Source organism: Pelodiscus sinensis, chromosome 21 (assembly GCF_049634645.1).
Source record: "Pelodiscus sinensis isolate JC-2024 chromosome 21, ASM4963464v1, whole genome shotgun sequence".
Classification (NCBI taxonomy): domain Eukaryota; kingdom Metazoa; phylum Chordata; order Testudines; family Trionychidae; genus Pelodiscus; species Pelodiscus sinensis.
Genome location: NC_134731.1, coordinates 20,188,533 through 20,209,517, shown reverse-complemented (window position 1 = coordinate 20,209,517; position 20,985 = coordinate 20,188,533). Strand labels below are relative to the sequence as shown.

Here is a 20,985-nt window from a genome sequence, read left to right as displayed (position 1 = left end):
TTGTCTTGATTCCTTTTGACTTTTTAAGATACTGCTGCTGTTTTCTTTTCAGCCAACTTCAGCCAGCCATCCGCGTGGGCCCAGTCCTGCAAACACTTACACTCAGGAGTAGCTCCGGGGCGGTGGATGAGTCTGCTCATGAATCCACTTTTCCAGCCTTTGCTTAGCCCTTATTTGGGTAAAATTCCTTTGGAAAAAACTGGGGGTTCTACTTGAAGGACTGCAGGCCTTGGCTGCAGAGGAGTAAGAACTACTCCTGTTAGCAAGATCTGCACTTGTTCCTGCTGGGAACCGAGAGACGGGTAGGGCTGAGGCAGAAACTCCTGACTTCTAATCCCGACTCTGGGTCAGACACGCTCTGGCTTTGCTTCTGGCACTCTCCCCCTACGATTCCCCAATGGGCTCAGCTCCACTTGTGATAGTGATGGCAGGAGTGCTAGTGTACACCTGCCAGTGGTGTTCCAAACACAGTGTCCGAAATCATAGGCACACAGGGCTGGAAGGGACCTTGAGAGACCATCCTGTCCAGTCCCCAGGAGAGAGGCAGGCCAAGTAAATTTAGGCCACCCCTGACCAGTCTTTGTCCAACCTGTTCTTAGACCCCTCCAGTGAGAGGGATTCCACAACCTCCTTTGGAAACCTGTTCCAGAGCTTCACCGTTCTTAGACTCAGAAAGTTGTACGCTCAGTAAAGAATAACCGCTATGGGGCGCGCCCTGAGCACACTTTCCCCTTGTTGCTATCATCCCCCATACTGCAGGGATGGGAAACGCTAAGAAGCAAGTGCAGAGTAGACCCAGCCCAGGTGGCCACCTTGTCCAAGATGCAGAAGACGCTTAGTGGGGTTTTCAGCAACACCCAGGCATCTTGAGTCCTGTTGCTTTTAAAATGGGAATTAAATCAAACTTCTGTTTAAAAAGCACCTGCCTCTGTCAAAGACAATCTGCCCCCCAACCTCTGCTCTCTTTCAATTTCCCCACCTCAAAAACAAGGCTAATAAAATGTAGTGACCTCCTGGGGCTATTCGCAGGATGATTTGCTTAGTGACTGTCAAGCATTTGGCCATAAGGCTGAGGTTTATAAATGTGGGCAGGTTAAAGGAGTTACAACACCTCACTCCCATTGACATCAAGTCGGCGTTGGGCTCCTAATGCCTGAGGCCCCTTTGCAAATCCCAGCCTAATATTATGACCTAACTTGAGAGTAAGAATACACCAGGCAGCAGCCTAACACTGCCACGTCAAACCAGTTAGGTAACAGGAAGCCTGTTTATTGACATGAAAACAGTTTACAAAACCCCGGACAGATGCACTGCTAAAATAAATAGAAATAAATTAACTGAACCCATTGACCGTTTTGACCAATGTAGGGTCTGTGCACTAGTCCCTCTATCTTTTTCAATGTCTCCTAATACACCTGGGCTATGTCTACACTGGCATGATTTTCCGGAAATGCTTTTAACGGAAACGTTTTCCGTTAAAAGCATTTTCAGAAAAGCACGTCTAGATTGGCAGGACACTTTTCCGCAAAAGCACTTTTTGCGGAAAAGCGTCCGTGGCCAATCTAGACGCGCTTTTCCGCAAAAAAGCCCCAATTACCATTTTCGCGATCGGGGCTTTTTTGTGGCAGACAAATCTCTGCTGTCTACACTGCCCCTTTTGCGCAAAAGTTTTTCGGAAAAAGACTTTTGCCTGAACGGGAGCAGCATAGTATTTCCGCAAAAGCACTGACAATCTTACATGAGATCGTCAATGCTTTTGCAGAAATTCAAGCGGCCAGTGTAGACAGCTGGCAAGTTTTTCCGGAAAAGTGGCTGCTTTTCCGGAAAAAGTGGCCAGTCTAGACACAGCCCTGCAGTATGGAGGTCAACATTAGTTGCAATGTGCATTGGCCCTCACTCAAAGACTGTTTCAAAACTCACCTAGGTGCATAAAATGAATTGCTGCATAAAATGAAAAGCCTTGGAAACACGTCTGTCACACTGGAGCTCACGTAGGTAACTGAGGCTAGCGGTGACTAATGGAATCTGTTGGCCAAGAAGAATGTGACGTGGGAGGCCAGTCGCCTTTCAGAATAGACCCCCATCCCTGAGAGAAAGGGAGGAGTCAGCCACGCCCATGAATATGCTGTTTTCACACATGGGGCAGCCTTTCCATATTTGAGGGTTTGAATGGGTCCTTATTTTCTGACTGAAAAAGGTGCTAGGGAGGGGATTTTGTTACGAGCTCATTTTTCCTGCTAATTTTTTCAATCTATGGCATGTGCAGATGGGTACCACCAGTCAGGAGCAGCCCGAGGCCGGCTGCAGCAGCTGGTGCCCTAGGCAGGGCGGTGCAATTGGCACCCCTGTCTGCACGGCCGTCAGTGGCTGTGATGATCAGGCGCCCAGGCCAGCGGCGCCCTAGGCAGCTGCCTAGCTCGCCTAGGCTCACAGGCCACCCCTGCCACCAGTAGAAACCCAGGCTTCCAGTTATGGGTGCAGTGGGCATCCTGCTAATCAGCTGGGTGACATTTGAATCTCTCCTGTGTGGCCACCCAAGCGCTCAGCTTACAGGGAACACTGGTCACAACTTTTTTTTCCCAGGGTTAAGTGGACGAGCAGGCAGAGGTTTCCTCAGCTTGTATTAAACCCCGAGTTAAACTGTCAGTTGTACTACAGCTAAGGGGGGAGATTTTTTTAAAAGCAGAGTAGAAAATATGTTAGCCCCAAAACTTAATGAAGCAAGAGCTCAGTGAGTTATATAATCTAGCCCTGATACAGCACGTTTCGCCTGTGGATCTCAAAGCACCTACCAAAGGAGGTCGGTAGCATGGGCTTCGTTTTACAGATGGAAAGCCAGGCTTTGCAGCAAGGCATCCAAAATGGGGCAATTGTGCCTTGAAAGACTTGATTTTTCAAAAGTGATGAGGGATAAGGCCACCCTACCTTAAAGTCCTGCTGGTGAAGGCTGGGCCCAGTAGCTTGCAAACGTGGGTCTCTAACAGCAAATCCGCCTTATAACAACAGTGTGCCCAGCTTCTTTGTGTGGTTTTTCAGCTCAGTAAATGGCATCACAGGACGAAGGGACCTCGAGAGGCCATCTAGTCCAGTCCCCCGCCCTCACGGCAGGACCAAGTATTTCTAGACCATTTTTGAATGTAAGTAATATTTTGCAAACATCCCAGTGGTGGAGCTCCCTGTCCCTGTTCCCCTCTGCCTCTCCCCTTCTCTCTCTGGACTTGCTGATTCCATCACACTGGTCGCTGGTTTTTCATCCAGTTCCCCAGCTAATTTAGCTCCCTCTCAGTTGCTGTGACCACACTTGGCTTGATGGTGCTAGAGGGTGTTACAAACTCATGATCTTTGCTGTTGCCTTGCCTCTAACAATTCAATGCACTGACCAGGTCATGTCCAACACCCAGCAAAAAGCGAGGCTTTGAAATCTCAGACTGACCTTAGCCAGACACTGCGACCCCAATCCAGCAAGCTTCTCCTCCAGGCTGAGTCTGTGCCCACGTGGTGTTCCACTGACTACGCTGGAGCAGGTACAAAGGTCTGCCTCCATCTAGCTTACAGGACCAAGGCTTTATCTGGAAGCAGGGTGCACCAGCAAGAGTGACATGAGCCTGATTATAGCAACCGGTAATAATGGAAAGCTATATTGCTGCTACCACTGCTGCAGAAGATTTCACCTAGGGATGAGTGGGCTCATTTACATCCTTGTGTTACCACATTTCAGGGGAGGCTGATCCATTCTGCTAAAGCAAGGGGGGGTCCTGTAGGAGAAATGCTAAATATAGTCTATTGTCTTTGCTTATCTATTGGTTCCCTCTGCATTCCAGAAAGGACAGAGCTGTGATGCTCAGAACCAAGGCTGGACCTGAATGCCAGAACTATGATTTTGTTTGGGCCCCCATCTCTATACTTTTTTAAAAGCACCTCATCTTGCTGGCCAATTCTGTGCCTGCAATTCACTCTGGGTGGAATTGATTTGGGGCACAAATGCTGGCATTTAAGATGGTCACTTGCCTGTTTTGAGAGTATATTTACACTCACTCAATTACAGATGCAAAATTCGAGGCCATGGCTAAAAATCTGGGCCTTGAATGTCAAGTTGAATATCAGTATGGCAGGGCCAATCTGTGGAGGCTTTACACAGGTATCAGGCAAAACTCTCATTGAAGTTTGTTGGGGCTCTGTGGGGCTGTGGAAATTTGTGTGGAGGGGAGTCATTTGAAGGGCTGAGGTCAAATGAGGATGTCAGGGTTGCACACTAACAGGGTTAATATTGTTTTCTGTTGAGATTTTTATAGGGAAACAAAGGTTTTGAAGCCTTAGCTCTTACAAACTTCAGCTAGCATGTTGCTGAAGCAGTTTTACTCAGGGACTAAATTAAAATAACTCTTCCTCAGCTTGTAAACTCAGCAAAACCACCTTTGCAGTGTTCTCAAACAGGGCCGCTCTGTTCTGTGCGTCTCCTTTCTTCACCCAATGTCCATAGATTCTAAAGGCACAGGCGTCAATCCATTTGCGAATGGGTTTCAGAGCGTACGGGTCTCGCATCATCACCTCCCTAGTGACTGGTTTGACATTCCGATAGCGATAGTAGATCCGGACTGATGCAAGCACCGTCAGGCAGATGACCTGAAATGAAATGTAACCATTTCTCGTGGCAAGGCAAGAGCTTTGAAATACTGACATTAATCACGGACTAGCCATTTAAACTGATTGATTAACATAAGAATGGCTTCAGTGGGTCAAAGCAATGGTCCATCTGGTCCTCTGACACTGGCCAATGCTAAAGGCTGCAAAGCGAATGAACAGAAGGGCACAGCGATCTGTCATCCAGGTGGCCCGTCCCAGCAGCTGGAGCATGGGGTTCAGGGGCGGCCTGTCCATATAGGAGAACTAGGCAGTCGCCTAGGGCGCCAAGTTAAATGGGGCGCCAATTGGTGGCACAATATCATGGAGGAGTTTGGAGGCAGGGGCGCCGATTGCCTGGTTCACCTAGGGCGCCAGTTGCTGGCAGCTCGTCTAGGGCCACCCCTGATGGGGTTGCATCCCTCATCATCACAGCTACTAACCATTGACAAATCTATCTTTCATGAACTGAGCTCTTAACCGTTTGGAACCTGCCCTTCACAATACAGGGCGAGGAATACAGCTGAAGTGTGCATTGTGCAAAGAACTACTGCCTTTGGTTTGTTTTACACCTGGGCTATGTCTAGACTGGCATGATTTTCCGGAAATGCTTTTAATGGAAACGTTTTTCCGTTAAAAGCATTTTCGGAAAAGAGCATCAAGATTGGCACGGATGCTTTTCTGCAAAAGCACTTTTTGCGGAAAAGCATCCGTGTCAATCTAGACGCGCTTTTGCGCAAAAAAGCCCCAATTGCCATTTTTGCGATCGGGGCTTTTTTGCACAAAACAAATCTCAGCTGTCTACACTGGCCCTTTTGCGCAAAAGTTCTGTAAAGGGATAAATAACACTTCCTTGGCCACATTCTCTATATCACTCATGATTTTATAGTCTCTAAGAGCCTCTTTTCCAAGCCTAACAGTTCCAGTGTTTCTAATCTCTCTTCATATGGAAGCTGTTTTATACTCTTAATCATTTTTGTTGCCCTTCGCTGTATGTTTCTATTTTTAATTACGGCTGTCAATTAACACGTGTCAAAGCCTGCGATTAACACAGGGCAGAATTAACATGTTAAAAAAATTAACACACATTAATCTAGGGTTAATATACGTCCTCAATTTCACTTCTTAAATCTCTATCCGGCCGGCTTTTTTAAATGGCAAAAAATGTCCAGGATTTTGCTCTGCAAAATCCGGGGTGGCAGCACATTCAGAGCCACGTGCCTAGACCGTTCACGGCCGCTCTGTGCGTGAACCCCAGAGCCTGGAGGGAAAAGCATGTGGCCGTGGCGACTTGGGGTGCCTGGCTCAGCGGGAGGGGTGAGGACATCGGTTTGGAGTGAGGGGGCTGGGGGTCCCTGGCTCTGGGGGAGGGGTGGGTGCACTGGGTTAGCGTAGGGGGGCTGAGGGGTGGCTGGTTCTGGGGGAGGGCAGGGCACTGGATTAGAGCAGGGGGGCTGGGGGTGCCTGGCTCTGGGGGAGGGGGGAGGGCTGTATTCTTATTATTCTTATATTGTTTAACAGCACAATTAATTATTATTAATTTTTTTAATCGTGCAACTAATTGCGATTAATTTTTTTAATAGCTTGACAGCCCTATTTTTAATATATCATTTTGTGAAGGGGAGACTGGAATGCACACAGTATTCAAGTTGTGGGGATACCATGGTTTTATATAATGACATATTTGCTATCGTCTTATTTATTCCTTTCATAATGGTCCCTAACGTTCTGTTTGCTTTTTTGACTACTGCTGCACATTTAGGGCACATCTACACTAGGAAATTATTTCAAAATAATAACTCCTGATATAATAATGTCAAAATAGCATGTCCACAAAATGAGTCCGAGGCAGGCTCCGTTAATGTGGACATGCTACCTTGATTTAGAGCCCCAGGAAGCAGTGAAGAGTAATTAGTTTGAATTAATCTGTGGAATAGTTATTTCGAAATAGTGGCACTGGCATATCCACACATCAGAATTAGCATAATTCCTTGTACAGAGCAGTTGTTAATTCGAAATAACCAGCCCGTTATTTTGAAATAACGGAGTTGGTAGTGTGGATGCGCCACTTGTTATTTCGAACTAAGGGCAGACCAGCGCTAGTGGATGATGTCAGAGAACTCATCCACAGCAACTCCAAGATCTCATTCTTGAATGGTAACAGCTACTTTAGACTCCCGTCATGTTGGCTGTGTAGTAGGATCATGCTCTCCAATGGGCATTTCTCTCCATTCAGGGCTGGACTGAGGGGTGGGCGAGCCGGGCAGCTGCCAGGGCACCAACCGATGGGGGGCACCTGATGGCAGCTGTAAGGGGCGCGTAGCATCCCTTACAGCTGCCATCAAGTGCCGTGTGCCCGGCTCCCGCAATGCCGGCCAGCAGCGCCCTTCCCCCGACAGCCGCGGGGCCCGGCATGGCCCGGCACACACGCCAGCAGCGGTAGCTGGGCCGGGCTGGGCAGCGCATGTGCCGTGTGCCCCGGGGGCAGTGCCACACACCCGGGCCTGGGGCACCAAAATGGCTCGGGCCGGTCCTGTCTGCATTTATCAACACCAAACCTCATCTGTCATTGTGTTACCCGGTCCACCAAAAGATCACCTTTTCCTTGTAAAATCCCTTCTGCCAATAAACATTTCAATGGTAAACCCAATGGGATATTTACAAAAATAAACTACATGGGCACTGCTTTGAGACTGGCTCCATCCAGTCATGTATTAAGTATCTGCAGGGTGTTGTGTCTCTACAATACTGGATAGACCCATTTTGCTTAAGTCCTATTACTTTCCTGTGCTACAAAATCTACAAAATTCAGTCCCAAAGTTTGACATCATAGTTATGGTTTGGGCCCTTTTTTAAGAGCCTGATCCTTCATCGTCATCAACAGTCAGAGCTGTAGCTATTAGGGTTGCCAGGTGTCCGGGTTTGAACCGGACAGTCTGGTATTTGAGCTTTCTGTCCGGGAAACAAATGGAGAAAATACCGGACATAGAAATGTCTGGTATTTTCTATTTAAATAAATGTTGTTATTATCATGCATATCAGTACGTAGTTGTGCACTGCCTGGCTGGTCGACATGCACACGCTGCATGAGTGTGTCTACCAGCCAGGCAGCACGCAACTACGCAATGGGGAGGGGGGTGGGGCTGGGGTGGGATGGAATCCCCGGGGCCGGACTCGCCCGTGCACTCCGCCAGGACAGGCAGCACCCCAGGATCTGCACGCGTCCGGGCCAGCCCCGCGTCCCTCCGGCCAGTCGTCCCCCCGCCGCGCAGCCCTCCCAGCCAGCCCCCCAACCTCCTCCCGGCCAGCCCTGCTCCCCGCCGACCGGTTCCCCCCCGGCCAGCCCCACTCCTCCCGACCTCTTCCCGGCCAGCCCAGCTCCCCGCTGGCCAGTCCCTCCCCATCTCTCCCAGCCAGCCCTGCTCCCCCCGACTCCCTCCCTCCCAGCCCTGCTTCCCACTGGCTGGTTCCCCCCGATCTTCCTCACCAGCCCCGCTCTCCCCGACCCCCTCCCGACTAGTCCTGCTCCCCACCGGCCGGTTCCCTCCTAATCTCTCCAACCATCCCTGCTCCTCCCGCAGTCATTCCCCTCCCCCCCCCCCCGCCAATCTGAGATCCAGTAGCTTTGTTGAAACCATCTGGCAACCCCAGTAGCTATCGACCATGATGAATCGGGAATAAATCTTGCTTCTAACATATTTGAAAGGTTATTGTCAGCCCTGACCGAGGGGTCTGACACCACTCCTCGTTACCTTGAATTTCCTGAACGGGCTGAAGTGCCGCACCTCCTCCACCATGTACTGCTGGAAGAATGGGTGGGCCAGAGCATCGTTGGCTGTGTAGCGCTTCTTAGGATTCACCACCAGGAGCCGGGAAATCTGCAGGGAGGCACAGACAGATTTTGTGCCCCTCTCTCCTTAGTGTTAACCAGTCCCAGGAGCATTGTCCGGTTTTCCCACTACTGGATTCTTGTCTGCCTTTGGCTCCTCAGGACTCGAGATTGTATCAGAAGAGCAGTGTCTAGAAATGCTTTGAAGGTCATTTATTATGTGTATGACAGTACAGCCTAGAGGCCGTACCTGAGTTTGGGGAGTTATTTATTTAGGCATTTTACAAATGCTCTAAGAAATAGTCCCTACCCCAAAGAGCTTACATCGATGCATGCAAAGGGTGGGAGGGACACACAGACTAAGGCTATGTCTCCACTACACAGTTTTTGCAGAGAAACAGCCATTTTTCCACAAAAACGCGCGGAGCGTCCACTTCAAGCGTGTTTTTGCGCAAGAGAATCGAACGAACAGAGGGGTTTTTGTGCAATTGGTATTCCTCTTTCTACGAAGAAGAATGCCTTTTTGTGAGAGTTCTTTCGCAAAAAAAGTGTGTGGCTGGGGAAGAGAGAGGAAAGAGGAAAAAGCACAGGTGCCCTGGTGGCCATTCTGTGCATAGCAATCAGTGCTTACTTTCAAGAGAGCATCCATGCAGTCTGGACGCTTTCTTTCTTTCATAAAAGTGCATCGCTTTTTCGATGCGCTTTGCAGTGTGGACGCGGTCTTGTGCAAGAAGTTTTTGTGGAAGATCTCTTCCAACAAAAGCTTCTTGCACAAAAAGCCTGCAATCTAGACACAGCCTAAGTGACTTGCCCAGGCTCACACAGGACAGAACCAAGAGCAGAGCCCAGGTCATAGGAGACAAATGCTACTGCTGCAACCACTAGGCAACCCTACCCCACTAATAAAGCCTGGGAAATATTCCCTGTTTCTCCCATACCTTCTAGGGCAGGTAAGTACTCACCAGATCTTTGATGGTGTCTGACTGATCATCCCACTCTGGAGAGCTGAACTGGTAATTCCCACTCATGATCATCCGCAACATGAGCATCTGCTTCCGGTGCCAGAAGGGTGGGGAGCCAGCCAGCAGGGTGTACATGATCACACCACTACTCCACCTGCCAAAGGCAGAGCGGCCCAGCTTCAGCATATTCATTAGTATCGCTCACGACAAGGAAACCGAGGCAGTCTACACTGCACAATCCTGATCCAGAGCTTTGTGCTGAATGTCTCTGGAGTGCCCGATTTGTTAGACAAACAGGGCCCCATTAAAACAACTGGAGGCCAGAGCAAGGCTTGGGCCTACGCGGGGTGTTTGAACCTCACACTCCATCAAGCTGGGAGACGGATTAACAGCTTCCCCGCTTTGCGGAAAAGGCCACAGCCGTGAAAAATGCCTCAGCCTTCCCTCAGGTAGAACTCATGGGGTGTGTCTACACTGGCCGCTTGAATTTGCGCAAGAGCACTGACTTTGTAATGTACAAAATCAGTGCTTCTTGCGCAAATACTTTCACGCTCCCGCTTGGGAAAAGGCCCCCTTGTGCAAGAATCCTTGTGCAAGAGGGCCAGTGTAGACAGGGAAGAACTGTTTTGCGCAAAAAAGCCCCAATGGCTAAAATGGCGATCGGGGCTTTCTTGCGCAAAATTGCGTCTAGACTGCCCACGGATGCTTTTGCGCAAAAGCATTTTTTGCGCAAACGCATCCGTGTCAATCTAGACGCGCTTTTGCGGGAATACTTTTAACGGAAAAACTTTTCCGTTAAAAGTATTTCCACAAAATCATGCCAATCTAGACGCAGCCATGAGGTTAGGGATACAAGAAGGAAGCCTGGGAGAGGCTGTGTGGAAGGTCCCATAGCCTATGACTTACGCCTGTGTCGGGAAGCACAGGAAGTGAGAGCAAATGCTGAGGAGGAAGAGTGGAGTCACTCTCCTTGCAGAGACACTGGTGCTAGCTGTAAGTCAGAGGCTTTTATTGGACCTGTTCTGATTTCGCTGCTTTAGGCCGTGGGGAAGTTCTGCTGGACTGTGACAGGGGGTTATTTTGCCTTTCAGGCCTATCCCTAGGAAAGCCGTTGGCCCGGTATGCTCCCCAGCCTTAGCCTGGCGGTGCAGGAGACAGCTGTACCGTCAGCGATGAGTGCCCTGGAGTGGATCTATCATGGCCTGTCAGGCAGAAATGGGAGAACCTCGCATAGCAATCGTCCTTTGCACACATGAGGCTTGTCAGGTGCCCGGTTTGATTCAGGTGACTAACCCAAGATGAGAACTGAGAAAGCCGCTCAGCTGTCTCGCCACCACGTGTCTGTTTACATTTACTAATCTGCATGGACTGGGACTCGTGCCCATCCGTGTCCATGCCAAAGGTCCCATTTGCTTCACTGGGAACAGGAAGAGCATTGTTTGCACTTCTGACTGCTCTCTCAGTGGGTGAATGAAACCCAGTTTCAGGGCTTGTTAGTGGGAAAAGGCAAAGAACTGTTCTGGGCAGCCATCAAGCAGAGATCATTGTTATTAATGGCACTTAACGCGTTTCACCTCCATAGCAGTAAGGGCCAGATTGAATTGAATGGAAGTTAAGTGCCTCACACCTTTAGGATCAGGACGTGTGTTCTTCCCCTTCAAAGCCCCTGTTAACTAACACTCACAAAACCTCTGAGGCTGGTAAGTAGGGTTGTTATCCACAGATACTGTGACTTCTCTAGCACTGTCTGGGCACCTAATAGGCAAAGATGCAGAAACTGAGGTAGGGAATCTATGTAAAAAATGGGATTAGCAGTCTGCTATTCCTGGCTCTCAGTCATATGCCAAACCACTAGCCAAGGTCATTTGCTCAGTGCACCATTTAATCTCCTAATTGGCCCCAGCCAGTTGTGGCTGTTTTCAGGTCGCTTATCCTTGGAGACTAATTTGTATGGGCGCCTCCTGCCTTTCCCAGCACGCAAAAGCATGAGAATTTCAGAAGGAAACCCCAGCGTGAAGGGAGGAGATGTTCGTTCCAGTCACTAGGAAAGTTGGTCATTACCCATGAATGTTCGACTTACATGTCAACTTCCTTTCCATACCCTGGATGATCCTTGTCCATAGAGCACTCTAGTATTTCAGGAGCTAGATATCCAGGAGTGCCACAGATTTCTGCAAGAAAGGGACTTTTCACTTCAATATCAGTGAATTTGCAGAGGTTAGTACCATCCGGTAACCAGTAAATAGCTATTCATTGAGCAGACGCTGCAGGTCAGAATCTTTCCGGGGTGTGTGATACAGCCCTTAACTACATTTCCTGGGCATCTTAACATTGGACTCTCCTCATGAGCAGGGCTGGCCTTACCATGAGGTGAACTGAGGCAGTCACCTCAGGTGCCAGACGGTTGGTGTGTGGGGGGGGGGAAGGGGGAGCCACTAGGACCCAGAGTGTAGAAAATTGTGTCTGCTGCTTGTGCAGACGTATTCTCTCTGTTCTAGATGCACAGAGATGGTGGAGTGCTGTGCTGGAGGAAGGAGGGCACAAAAGGCCTTTCAAAGTTTTGGCCCAAGCGAGGGGGCATGGGGGCGTGATTTGAGCTTCCCGCCTCAGGTTCCAAAATGTTGTGAGCCGTCCCTGCTCATGAGAACAGTGTGCAAGGAGAACAGTGGCTAACCCAAACAGCCATTTGTGCCTTTGAATAAGGGCATCCCAATGGACTATGGAACAACTAGTCTCTGCAAGTTCAACTGTGATGAGGGAAGGGTGGTGGGTTGGCACAGGAGTGTGTAATGGGGAGACATCAAGAAAGAAAATTGAGGACGACCTGCTAGAGGAGAAGCCCGTGTAATGGTCTCTCAAGGGAAGTGGTGGAAGCCCCACTGGTTAGGACATTTAAAGCAAGGCTTGATGAATGATGGGAATATCGGCTGAAGGATCGGGCCTGGGAAGGAAATAGGATCTCTTTTTGGGTGGGTTGCTGGGCTGAGAGAATGTATTTCCATAGGGATAGCGCAGAGAATCTAAGGCCTTCTGCCCCTCCGCCTACTCGGATCAAATAGCCAGCTCACCTTTGAGCATCTCATCCCCATTCAACTGGCAGGAGAAGCCAAAGTCCGTCAGCTTGATGTTCATGTTGTCATCCAGGAGAATGTTCTCTGGCTTCAGGTCTCTGTGGACGATGTCCATGGAATGGAGGTACTGGATCACTTGCAGCAGTGCGCGCATGATCTTCCTAGAGGGGATGCCAATGGGGTAGAGGAGATACATTCTCTCAGCCCGGCAACCCCTCCGAAAAGAGATCCCATTTCCTTCCCGTGCCCGCGTCTCCTCTCCTCACAGCCAGCCTGGGAGTGATGGGCAGCCACTGCGCTCATCCTGCTTCTAGCTGTACCTCTGAACCCCAGCATCCAATTCAGCATGCTGAGAGCGAGCTTTGCACCTGGCCCTAGGAGCGGACGCCGGTTGTCCGTGCTTTTATTTCAAGCTGGGAGTGGAGCAGCAGGTGCCTGTAAGTGCGACCTCTCGCACTCCTGGCAAGTTGCCAGCTGAAAGCAATGGTTTGGGGCAACCTCGGGAACTGAAAGGAACCTCATCTCAGACCTGGAGACCCTTTTTGGGGAGCTTGTGACTGGCAGGTCCAAAGTGCTGCTGTTTGTCCATGCAAATGCTGACTGAACCACGGGGCTGTTCAATGCTCTCACCGTACCTGGTTTCCTTCTCACTTAAGGTGACTTTCTCTGTGAGGTAGTCAAAGAGCTCCCCTCGCTTCATTCTGCATTTGGGAAGAAGAGGCACTTAACGTAACAGGGCAATAAAATCTTTGGAATCAACCGCAACTTGTAAAATGCAGCTACAACCCAGGAAAAGGTCGAGGGGGCTCCCTGTTTGTCTCTCAGTAACCTCAAGCAAATTTCAATATCACCAACCCCAAGCCTCAAAAATCCAAAGTCAGCTCTCCAACGATCCAGAGATTTCATTTTAAAACCACGAAATTTGTAAAACAGTAATTGTGAGGTTCTTTTGATTTGCCTTCTGCACTTTGAACCCTGCAGGCTCACAGTTTCAAGCTTTTCTCTCTAGCCATGAGGGCTGGAACTATACTTTTTTAAATGAAAGCCAAGAGTCTCATATAATCACATGATTCCAGGAGTTGAAGCTTTAAGAAAAACAGCAAAGATGAGTCATAATAAAATCTTGAATGGTAGTAACACAGAATTCTGTTCAATTCACAGTTAAAGGGAGTGGATTTTTCCCCTAACAGGCAACCCCATAAAGCTCACCCTGAGATCTGAGAGTCATGCTGGGTTCTCTCTGGTTCTTGCATCATTACCACTAATACATTTTTTGCAAATGATCTTAGTTAACAATTCCACTGATGCAGGACTAGACAAGAACCCAGACCCCGCTCTTGGAACTGTGTTGACTTAAAGGAGGAAGCCATTTATTTATTTAATTTGGTCACTAAAGACTCAAGAGCACAGAAATGACTCCCTTAGGGAGTAGATCTGCCAGTTCTAAATAATGTTGTTTCTTTTGCCACAAACATAATAGGAAGGACCCACAGAGGCACAATAGGGTCCAAATAACCCTTATGGAACAAATTACATACATATGCTGGTTGTTGTGATTGGGTTCTGGCAGCTTCATAGAACACCATGAAAGGCACTAGAGGGCTCACAAGCTATTTTAAAGGAATCCTCCCCAGGTCTTTTACACAACAAAGAACGGGTTCTTTTGACCACCCACCCACTTTCAAAACCATTTATTTATTGTGGGGGGTTTTCCTGAGGGACTTTTTCACCTGGATTCTCAGCCCTTCTGTGCAGGTACAAACAGACAAGTCTGCCTGCTGATCACTCTGATAGCAATTAGTTCCCCAGTAGAAGTCTGGAGGTGGTTGAGGGAATTTCTCAGTCACCAACTGAGCCAATTACCCATCAGCCTTGGGTTGATAAACCGTGGCCCCAGAAGAAGGAAGAACGTTAGTTGAGTCTAGCCAGACGGAGACTTGGAACTGTTCACCTCCAGCATGGGTTAGAGGACCAAAAGCCAGGTGAATATTGTCAATAACTTCAGAGGGGAAGCCGAATTGGTCTGTAACTGGAAAAACTTAAAAAACAACCAGTAGTTTTGCAGCACCTTAAAGACCAACAAAACATGTAGATGGTGTCATGAGCTTTCATAGGCACAACCCACTTCTCCATTCATCTGAAGAAGTGGGCTGTGCCCATGAAAGCTCATAACACCATCTACATGTTTTGTTAGTCTTTAAGGTGCTGCAATCCTTTTTATTGGCAATAGGTAGTTGCACAAGGACTGTTGTGAGATTAGAGGGAATATTGCCCACCACAAATCTTTTCCATCTACGTATTGATTTTTTCCATCCCGATGCAGAATCATTTTTATGTGCACTGAAGCATGTGCCAATGTGCACCACGAGTAGAAACAAAAAACCTAGCTGTGGGCGCTCTGCTAATCAGCTGGGCAGCGTTTAACTAGCTCCTGAGTTGCTATGCAAGTGCACAGCTTACAGCGAACACGGGTGGTGGGAACATGAAACAAAAAGACACGGTGAAGCCACAACCAAGGAAGTCTGGGCAATATTAGCGAGGAGACAATATGGCTACGTCTACACTGGCATGATTTTCCGGAAATGCTTTTAACGGAAAAGTTTTCCGCTAAAAGCATTTTCGGAAAAGTGCGTCTAGATTGGCAGGGCGCTTTTCCGGAAAAGCATTTTTTCCGGAAAAGCGTCCGTGGCCAATCTAGACGCACTTTTCCGCAAAAAAGCCCCGATCGCCATTTTCGGGATTGGGGCTTTTTTGCGGAAAACACTACTGTGCTGTCTACACTGGCCCTTTTCCGGAATAGTTTTCCGGAAAAAGACTTTTGCCCAAACGGGAGCAGCATAGTTTTTCCAGAAAAGCACTGATGATTTTACATTAGATCGTCAGTTCTTTTCTGGAAATTCAAGCGGCCAGTGTAGACAGCTGGCAAGTTTTTCCGGAAAAGCGGCTGATTTTCCGGAATATCTTGCCAGTGTAGACACAGCCTATGAGTGACACCCTCACCAACATGAATAACCATATTCCCACAAAGCCAGTGAGGCTCGGAGCCACAGATGAGGAACTGAGGCCCAACGCAACGGAAAAAAAATTAAACATATTTTTAGAAGTGCCCAAGTTGACACAAGAAGTTGGTGGCAGAGCTCCTGAGTCCCATTTTTACAGCACTGGCTAGTCCCACCCCCACCCCTGCTGTAGTGCCATTGGAGATGACTTTCTACACCAGAGCGGCATTCCCTTGTGCTCTGGCATCACAAGAGATGCTGTACAGGCCCAGAAGTGCTTTGCCTGACACATGCAGTGATTTCTTGCAAGCAAGTAGCTTTTAGAGCTTTCCCACGGGACACAGCTCAGATCCGAGGGCTCTTTTGCTCAGGGTGGCTACTGCAAGGCATAAGATGATGGGTTAATGCAGCAAGCTCAGAGCAACGACGGGGGAGCATTTGATATGGTCTTGCATGACCTTATCAATCAACTAGGGAAATACAGTCTAGATGGGGCTACTATAAGATAGGTAAATAACTGGCTGGATAACCATTCTCAGAGAGTAGTTATTAATGTTTCATAGGCATGCTGTGAATAAGTGATGTTCCACAGGGAGTTCAAGATCTTCATCGACGATTTAGATGATGGCATACAGAGTATGCTTATAAAGTTTGCAGATGATACCAAGCTGAGAGGGGTTGCAAGTGCTTTGGAGGATAGGGTCATATTCCGGAATGATCTGGACAAACTGGAGAAATGGTCTGAGGTAAATAAGATGATGTTGAATAAGGACCAATGCAAAGTGCTCCACATAGGAAGGAACAATCTGTTTCGCACATAACAGAATGGAAAGCAACTGTCTCGGAAGGAGTATTGGTGAAAGGGATCTAGGGGTTATAGTGGACCACAAGCTAAATATGAGTCAACAGCTAAATATGAATCAAGGATGAGGGAGAAAAATTGTTCTCCTTGACCTCTGATGCAGTGGCATAGCAAGGGGGGGCAGGAGGGGCAGTTGCCCCCAGGTACCACACTACGGGGCACCAATTTAGTTCCTTTCTACTCCCTCTGTCATCCCTCGGCTCGCCTGTTCCTCCACCCGCCACCACTGGCTGGACCCTCCTCCATCTCCACTGGCGGGTGAGTGTGTGAGGGGGCCCAGCCCCAAACTGAAAGGGGTGGAGGAAGGCATGGTACAAGCTCCTCCCCATCCTTCCAGGGTCAGGCTCAGCCATGTGTCAGGTTCGGGACCTTACTGTGCTGCGGCGGGGGAGGGGAAGCAAATGTTGCCTTTGCCCCCAGGTGCATAACACCCTCGCTGTGCCTCTGCTCTGATGAGAGGACAAGAAGTAATGGGCAGTTTAGGTTGGATGTTGGGAAAAACGTCCTAACTCTCAGCGTGGTTAGACACTGGAATGAATTGCCCAGGGAAGTTGTGGAATCTCCATCCCTGCAGATATTTAAGAGCAGGTTGGACAGACACCTGTCAGGGATGATCTAGACCAAGGGTTCCCAAACTGGGGGGGCCGTGCCCCCCTAGGGGGATGTGAAGAAATTCCAGGAGGGGCGTGAGGCACCCTAGCTTCCCCTCCCTCATTAAGTTTTGCTGCCTCAGTCAGGGTATGTCTACACTACCCCGCTAGTTCGAACTAGCGGGGATAATGTAGTCATCCGCAACTGCAAATGAAGCCCGGGATTTGAATTTCCCGGGCTTCATTTGCATGAAGCCGGCCGGCGCCATTTTTAAATGCCAGCTAGTTCGAACCTCGTGCCGCGCGGCTACACGCGGCACGGAGTACTAGTTCGGATTAGGCTTCCTAATCTGAACTAGCTGTACACCTCATTCCATGAGACAAAGGCTATATCTACACTGCACACTTGTTTTGAAACAAGCTATTCCAGAAGAAATACTCCGAAATAGCTTCTTTCAAAATAGCACGTCTACACTACTGGGACGCTTCAAAATGAGTCCGAGGCAGGCTCCCTAATGTGGACATGCTATCTTAATGTAGGGCGCCAGAGGCACTGGGGAGTGATTAGTTTGAAAGGCCCTGGGGAGGAGCTATTTTGAAATAGCAGCAGTGGAGCGTCCACATTGCTGCTATTCGGAAATGGCTATTTCAGAATAGCTGTCATTCCTTGTGGAATGAAATGTACAGAAGTCAGAGTAAGGCCAGCGGGTATTTTGAATTTATTTCAAAATAAGGGAATTGTTGTGTAGATGCTCCCATAACGGCCGTCGTGACGAAATAACACTGCTGTGCAGACGCACCCTTGGTGAATTGGTGCAATATTGCAACCTGAGTTAAATTAGGTCTAAGCCACAGAACTAGCACTTTTCCCACTCCAGCTGGTTGCCTTCTGAAGAGCTGGCTGAAAGCACCAGCCCTCACTGATCAGAAGTCGAAGCATTACACAAGAGAGGCGTGGCTGTGGGGGTCCAGAGGTATAAATAGACTCTGGGGTCTGTGACAGACCTCAGCAAAGGTTACAGAGAAACTTGAGCAATGTCGCTCACTCCCACAGAGCGGGGGCGGGGGCTGCCTGTGCTGACAGCTGCAGCCAAGCCTGTGTTGGCAGGGGAGGCTGCAGTCTTAGCAGTGGAGAAAACGTCTGTGGGTGTGTAGCACCGAGGCCTTGCAGAGTCCGTTCTGTTGCAAAGTGCAGCTGGGGCCTGGTGGGACTCAGGGCCTGAGTTTCCATTCACAAAGGCCCTTTTGCCGTAGTTGCTGGAACTGCGGCTGGGTGTCTGCCGATGGGGAATGGACACACCCGTCTCATTGAACTAGCTCACTGGGGGTACGTCTAAACTACACGGCTCCGTCGACGGAGCCATGTAGATTTGTTTGTTCGGCAAAGGGAAATGAAGCCGCGATTTAAATAATCGCGGCTTCATTTAAATTTAAATGGCTGAGCCGACAATCAGCTGATCAGATGCAATGCTAAGGGCACGTCTCCACACAGGGCTGAAGTCGGAAGAAGCTACACAACTTCAGCTACGTCAACTGCATAGCTGAAATCAATATTGCTTAACTCAGCTTTGGGCGCTGGCTACACAGCAGGCAGTCGAAGGAAGAGCACTCTCCCTTCGACTTCCCTTGCTCCTCGTGAAATGAGGGTTACAGGAGTCGGAGTAAGAAGTCCTCCGGCTCAACATTATTTCGAAATAAAGCCTTATAGTCTAGACGCGCTGTTTGTTATTTCAGAATAACGTCAGTTATTCCAAAATAACGTTGCTGTGTAGCTGTACCCTGCGGGAGTACAGGAAGGTGCCTCTGTAAAAGGGCTGTTGCCCCTCTCCGCCAGACTTGTGACCCTTCACACTCATGGGAAGTGTTCGCTTGGCAAGTCTCTTACCCTCTCTGTTCCCCAAGCTGTAAAGTGAAGGTGACAATCGGGGCGGCCTGCTGCCTAGGGTGCCGTCGCCTAGGGGCCGTCTTCAGCGGGGCGCCCGGGGCACCTGCTGATGATGTCATGCCATTGACAGCCATGCAGGTGGGGGCGCCGATCGTGCATTCTGTCTGGCCTCCGGCCGCCCACGGTGTCAATAATTCCTGGCCTCACGGGGGCATCGAGTTTAGTGCACTTGGCTTGCAAAGCTCTTTGAGACCCTCGGGTGGAAGATAGTAGGGAAATGCAAAGTGTTATCGTTGTTTCTCTCTGTCATTGACTTGATGCATTTCGCCTCCTCCCAGTTGGTCACGGGGGCCTCTCTGATGATTGATTTGCCTGTGGCCAGGATGGCGGGAACTGTGCCATAAAGAGAAACCTGCCTTCAGCTGCTCTCTCATCACATTCCTAACCTACCACGGCTTGGCACAAGCGCTTGTTAGAACAACTTCCCCTTGCCAGCTGCCGCGGGCGGGCTGCATTGCACAGGTGGTTGGGCTCCTGAGAAACCTGCAGGGATCTCAGTCGATTGCGTAGCCCGTTTGGCAATTTCGGCTGCCTCTGTTATCGAGCTGGAGCCAAACCAGATCTCCAGTTTCCTCAGCGAGCGTCTGAGGGTGTTTCCGTGCCAGCGCTTTGGTTCAGCCAGCAAAGCACAAGTTACCTGGTCTATTTTATGGAAAATCACCCATTGCCCAACCAGAACTGGGGTCTGGAAACCGGACGGCAGTTACTCCTCTCCCCACCGTCCAACTCTGCTTGCCTGCGTATGACTGGGATGCTGAGGTGGCTGCCTGCCTTTGGCTCCCACAGGGCTCACTGGGAGCAGGAGGGTCTCGACCCTCAACAGGACCTGCCTAATATCCGGCTGGATGGGACCTACACAGCTTGGGGCTCAGTGTCTGGCTGGGAGAGTAGCAAGGAATTCCCTCTGGACTCACTGCAGGAGAGGGGATCAGGCCAGGAATGTGCTAAAGCACCCACCTGTTACTTGACTTGTATGTTAAGGACTAGTCGACTATCCGATAAACAAAGGCTTATCAGATAGTCGACAGGAATAGTCAGTTAGTTCCTCTATTAGACAGAGGCAGCAAGGGGGGATGAGAGGGTACTTCAAAGCAGCAGTGCCACAGGGAGCCCAAGCTCTGGGCAGTGCTGCCACTTTTAAACACCGCGGAGGCGTTTCAAAGGGGCAGCGCCGCATAGAGACCAGCGTCAGCGGGGGAGTCCTCAGCTGATCCCAGGCTCGGTGCAGCACTGCCCCGTGGAAACGCCACAGCGGCATTTCAAAGGGGCAGCGCCTCCCTATCAACTAATCGAATAGTCGATGCAAAAGTGCAATTAGTAAAATACACACTACTTAACATCCTTCTTTTGCATGTGTTTAAAGCCAGCCCTGGGTGTTTTCAGGCTAAGGAGGACCTGTCACTCCTTTATAGTCTCAACTTCAGTCTGGTACAGTGAACACACATAGGAAAAGCTGTAAAACCCAGGGGACAGATTTCGCTTTTGGCTTTGTTACTGTAAACCCTGTGGACTTCTGGAAGGGCTGAACGGGTGTAACGAATCCATGGGGCCGTGTTCTGTTCAGTCGGACGTAAGGACCAAACCAAAAGCAGATGGTACTTACAGGTCAAACACCAAGAAGAAAAAGGTGTTGGATTCATAGCTATCCTTCAGCTGAACTGCAATAAAACATGATAGTGACAGTCAGTACAGTGCTGCAACTGACACTGGGCTCTCTGTACGTGCAGGCAGACATGCTCCAAACCCCATAACTCACTGACTCCCTAAGGACGAGCTCCTCTCGGAGCTCCCCAATGGAAGCCCAGTCCTGTAAGGTGGTGGGGTGCCCTGGACTTCTGCTGAGTTCAGGGGGAGCTGAGTGTGCATGACAGACACATTGCAGGAGTCACCCAGGACTTTGCTGTTGGGGTCCTATGCAGAGCTGAGCTTGGTTCACTCTTGGTGTGGAGACCACCCAGGAAACCCCAGGTGCTGAGGGTGAATGGTGGGTGAATCGGAGAAGAGGCAGTGTCCCGGCACCATTAGAGACCACCGGGCTACTAGAGGCCTCCCCTTTCAGACAAGACACATGCCAAAGTCCTGGCTCGCTCTGCTCCTCCCTGGCTCC

At 49.5% G+C, this 20,985-nt stretch overlaps 1 protein-coding gene across 2 annotated transcripts in view; it reads right to left on the bottom strand.

Moving 5' to 3' along the window:
- Nucleotides 1-102: 102 nt before the first annotated feature.
- PHKG1 (phosphorylase kinase catalytic subunit gamma 1) overlaps nucleotides 103-20,985 on the bottom strand; it is a 35,142-nt gene continuing 14,259 nt past the window's right edge. For both annotated transcript variants that reach the window (XM_006113099.4, XM_006113098.4), the window contains exons 4-10: nucleotides 20,482-20,536; nucleotides 13,118-13,183; nucleotides 12,480-12,643; nucleotides 11,492-11,582; nucleotides 9,412-9,565; nucleotides 8,373-8,498; nucleotides 103-4,623 (exon numbers count right to left, since the gene is read on the bottom strand). In XM_006113099.4, coding sequence (XP_006113161.1) covers nucleotides 4,372-4,623; nucleotides 8,373-8,498; nucleotides 9,412-9,565; nucleotides 11,492-11,582; nucleotides 12,480-12,643; nucleotides 13,118-13,183; nucleotides 20,482-20,536 — 908 coding nt within the window. In that variant the 3' untranslated portion in view covers nucleotides 103-4,371. The remainder of the gene's footprint in view (nucleotides 4,624-8,372; nucleotides 8,499-9,411; nucleotides 9,566-11,491; nucleotides 11,583-12,479; nucleotides 12,644-13,117; nucleotides 13,184-20,481; nucleotides 20,537-20,985) is intronic.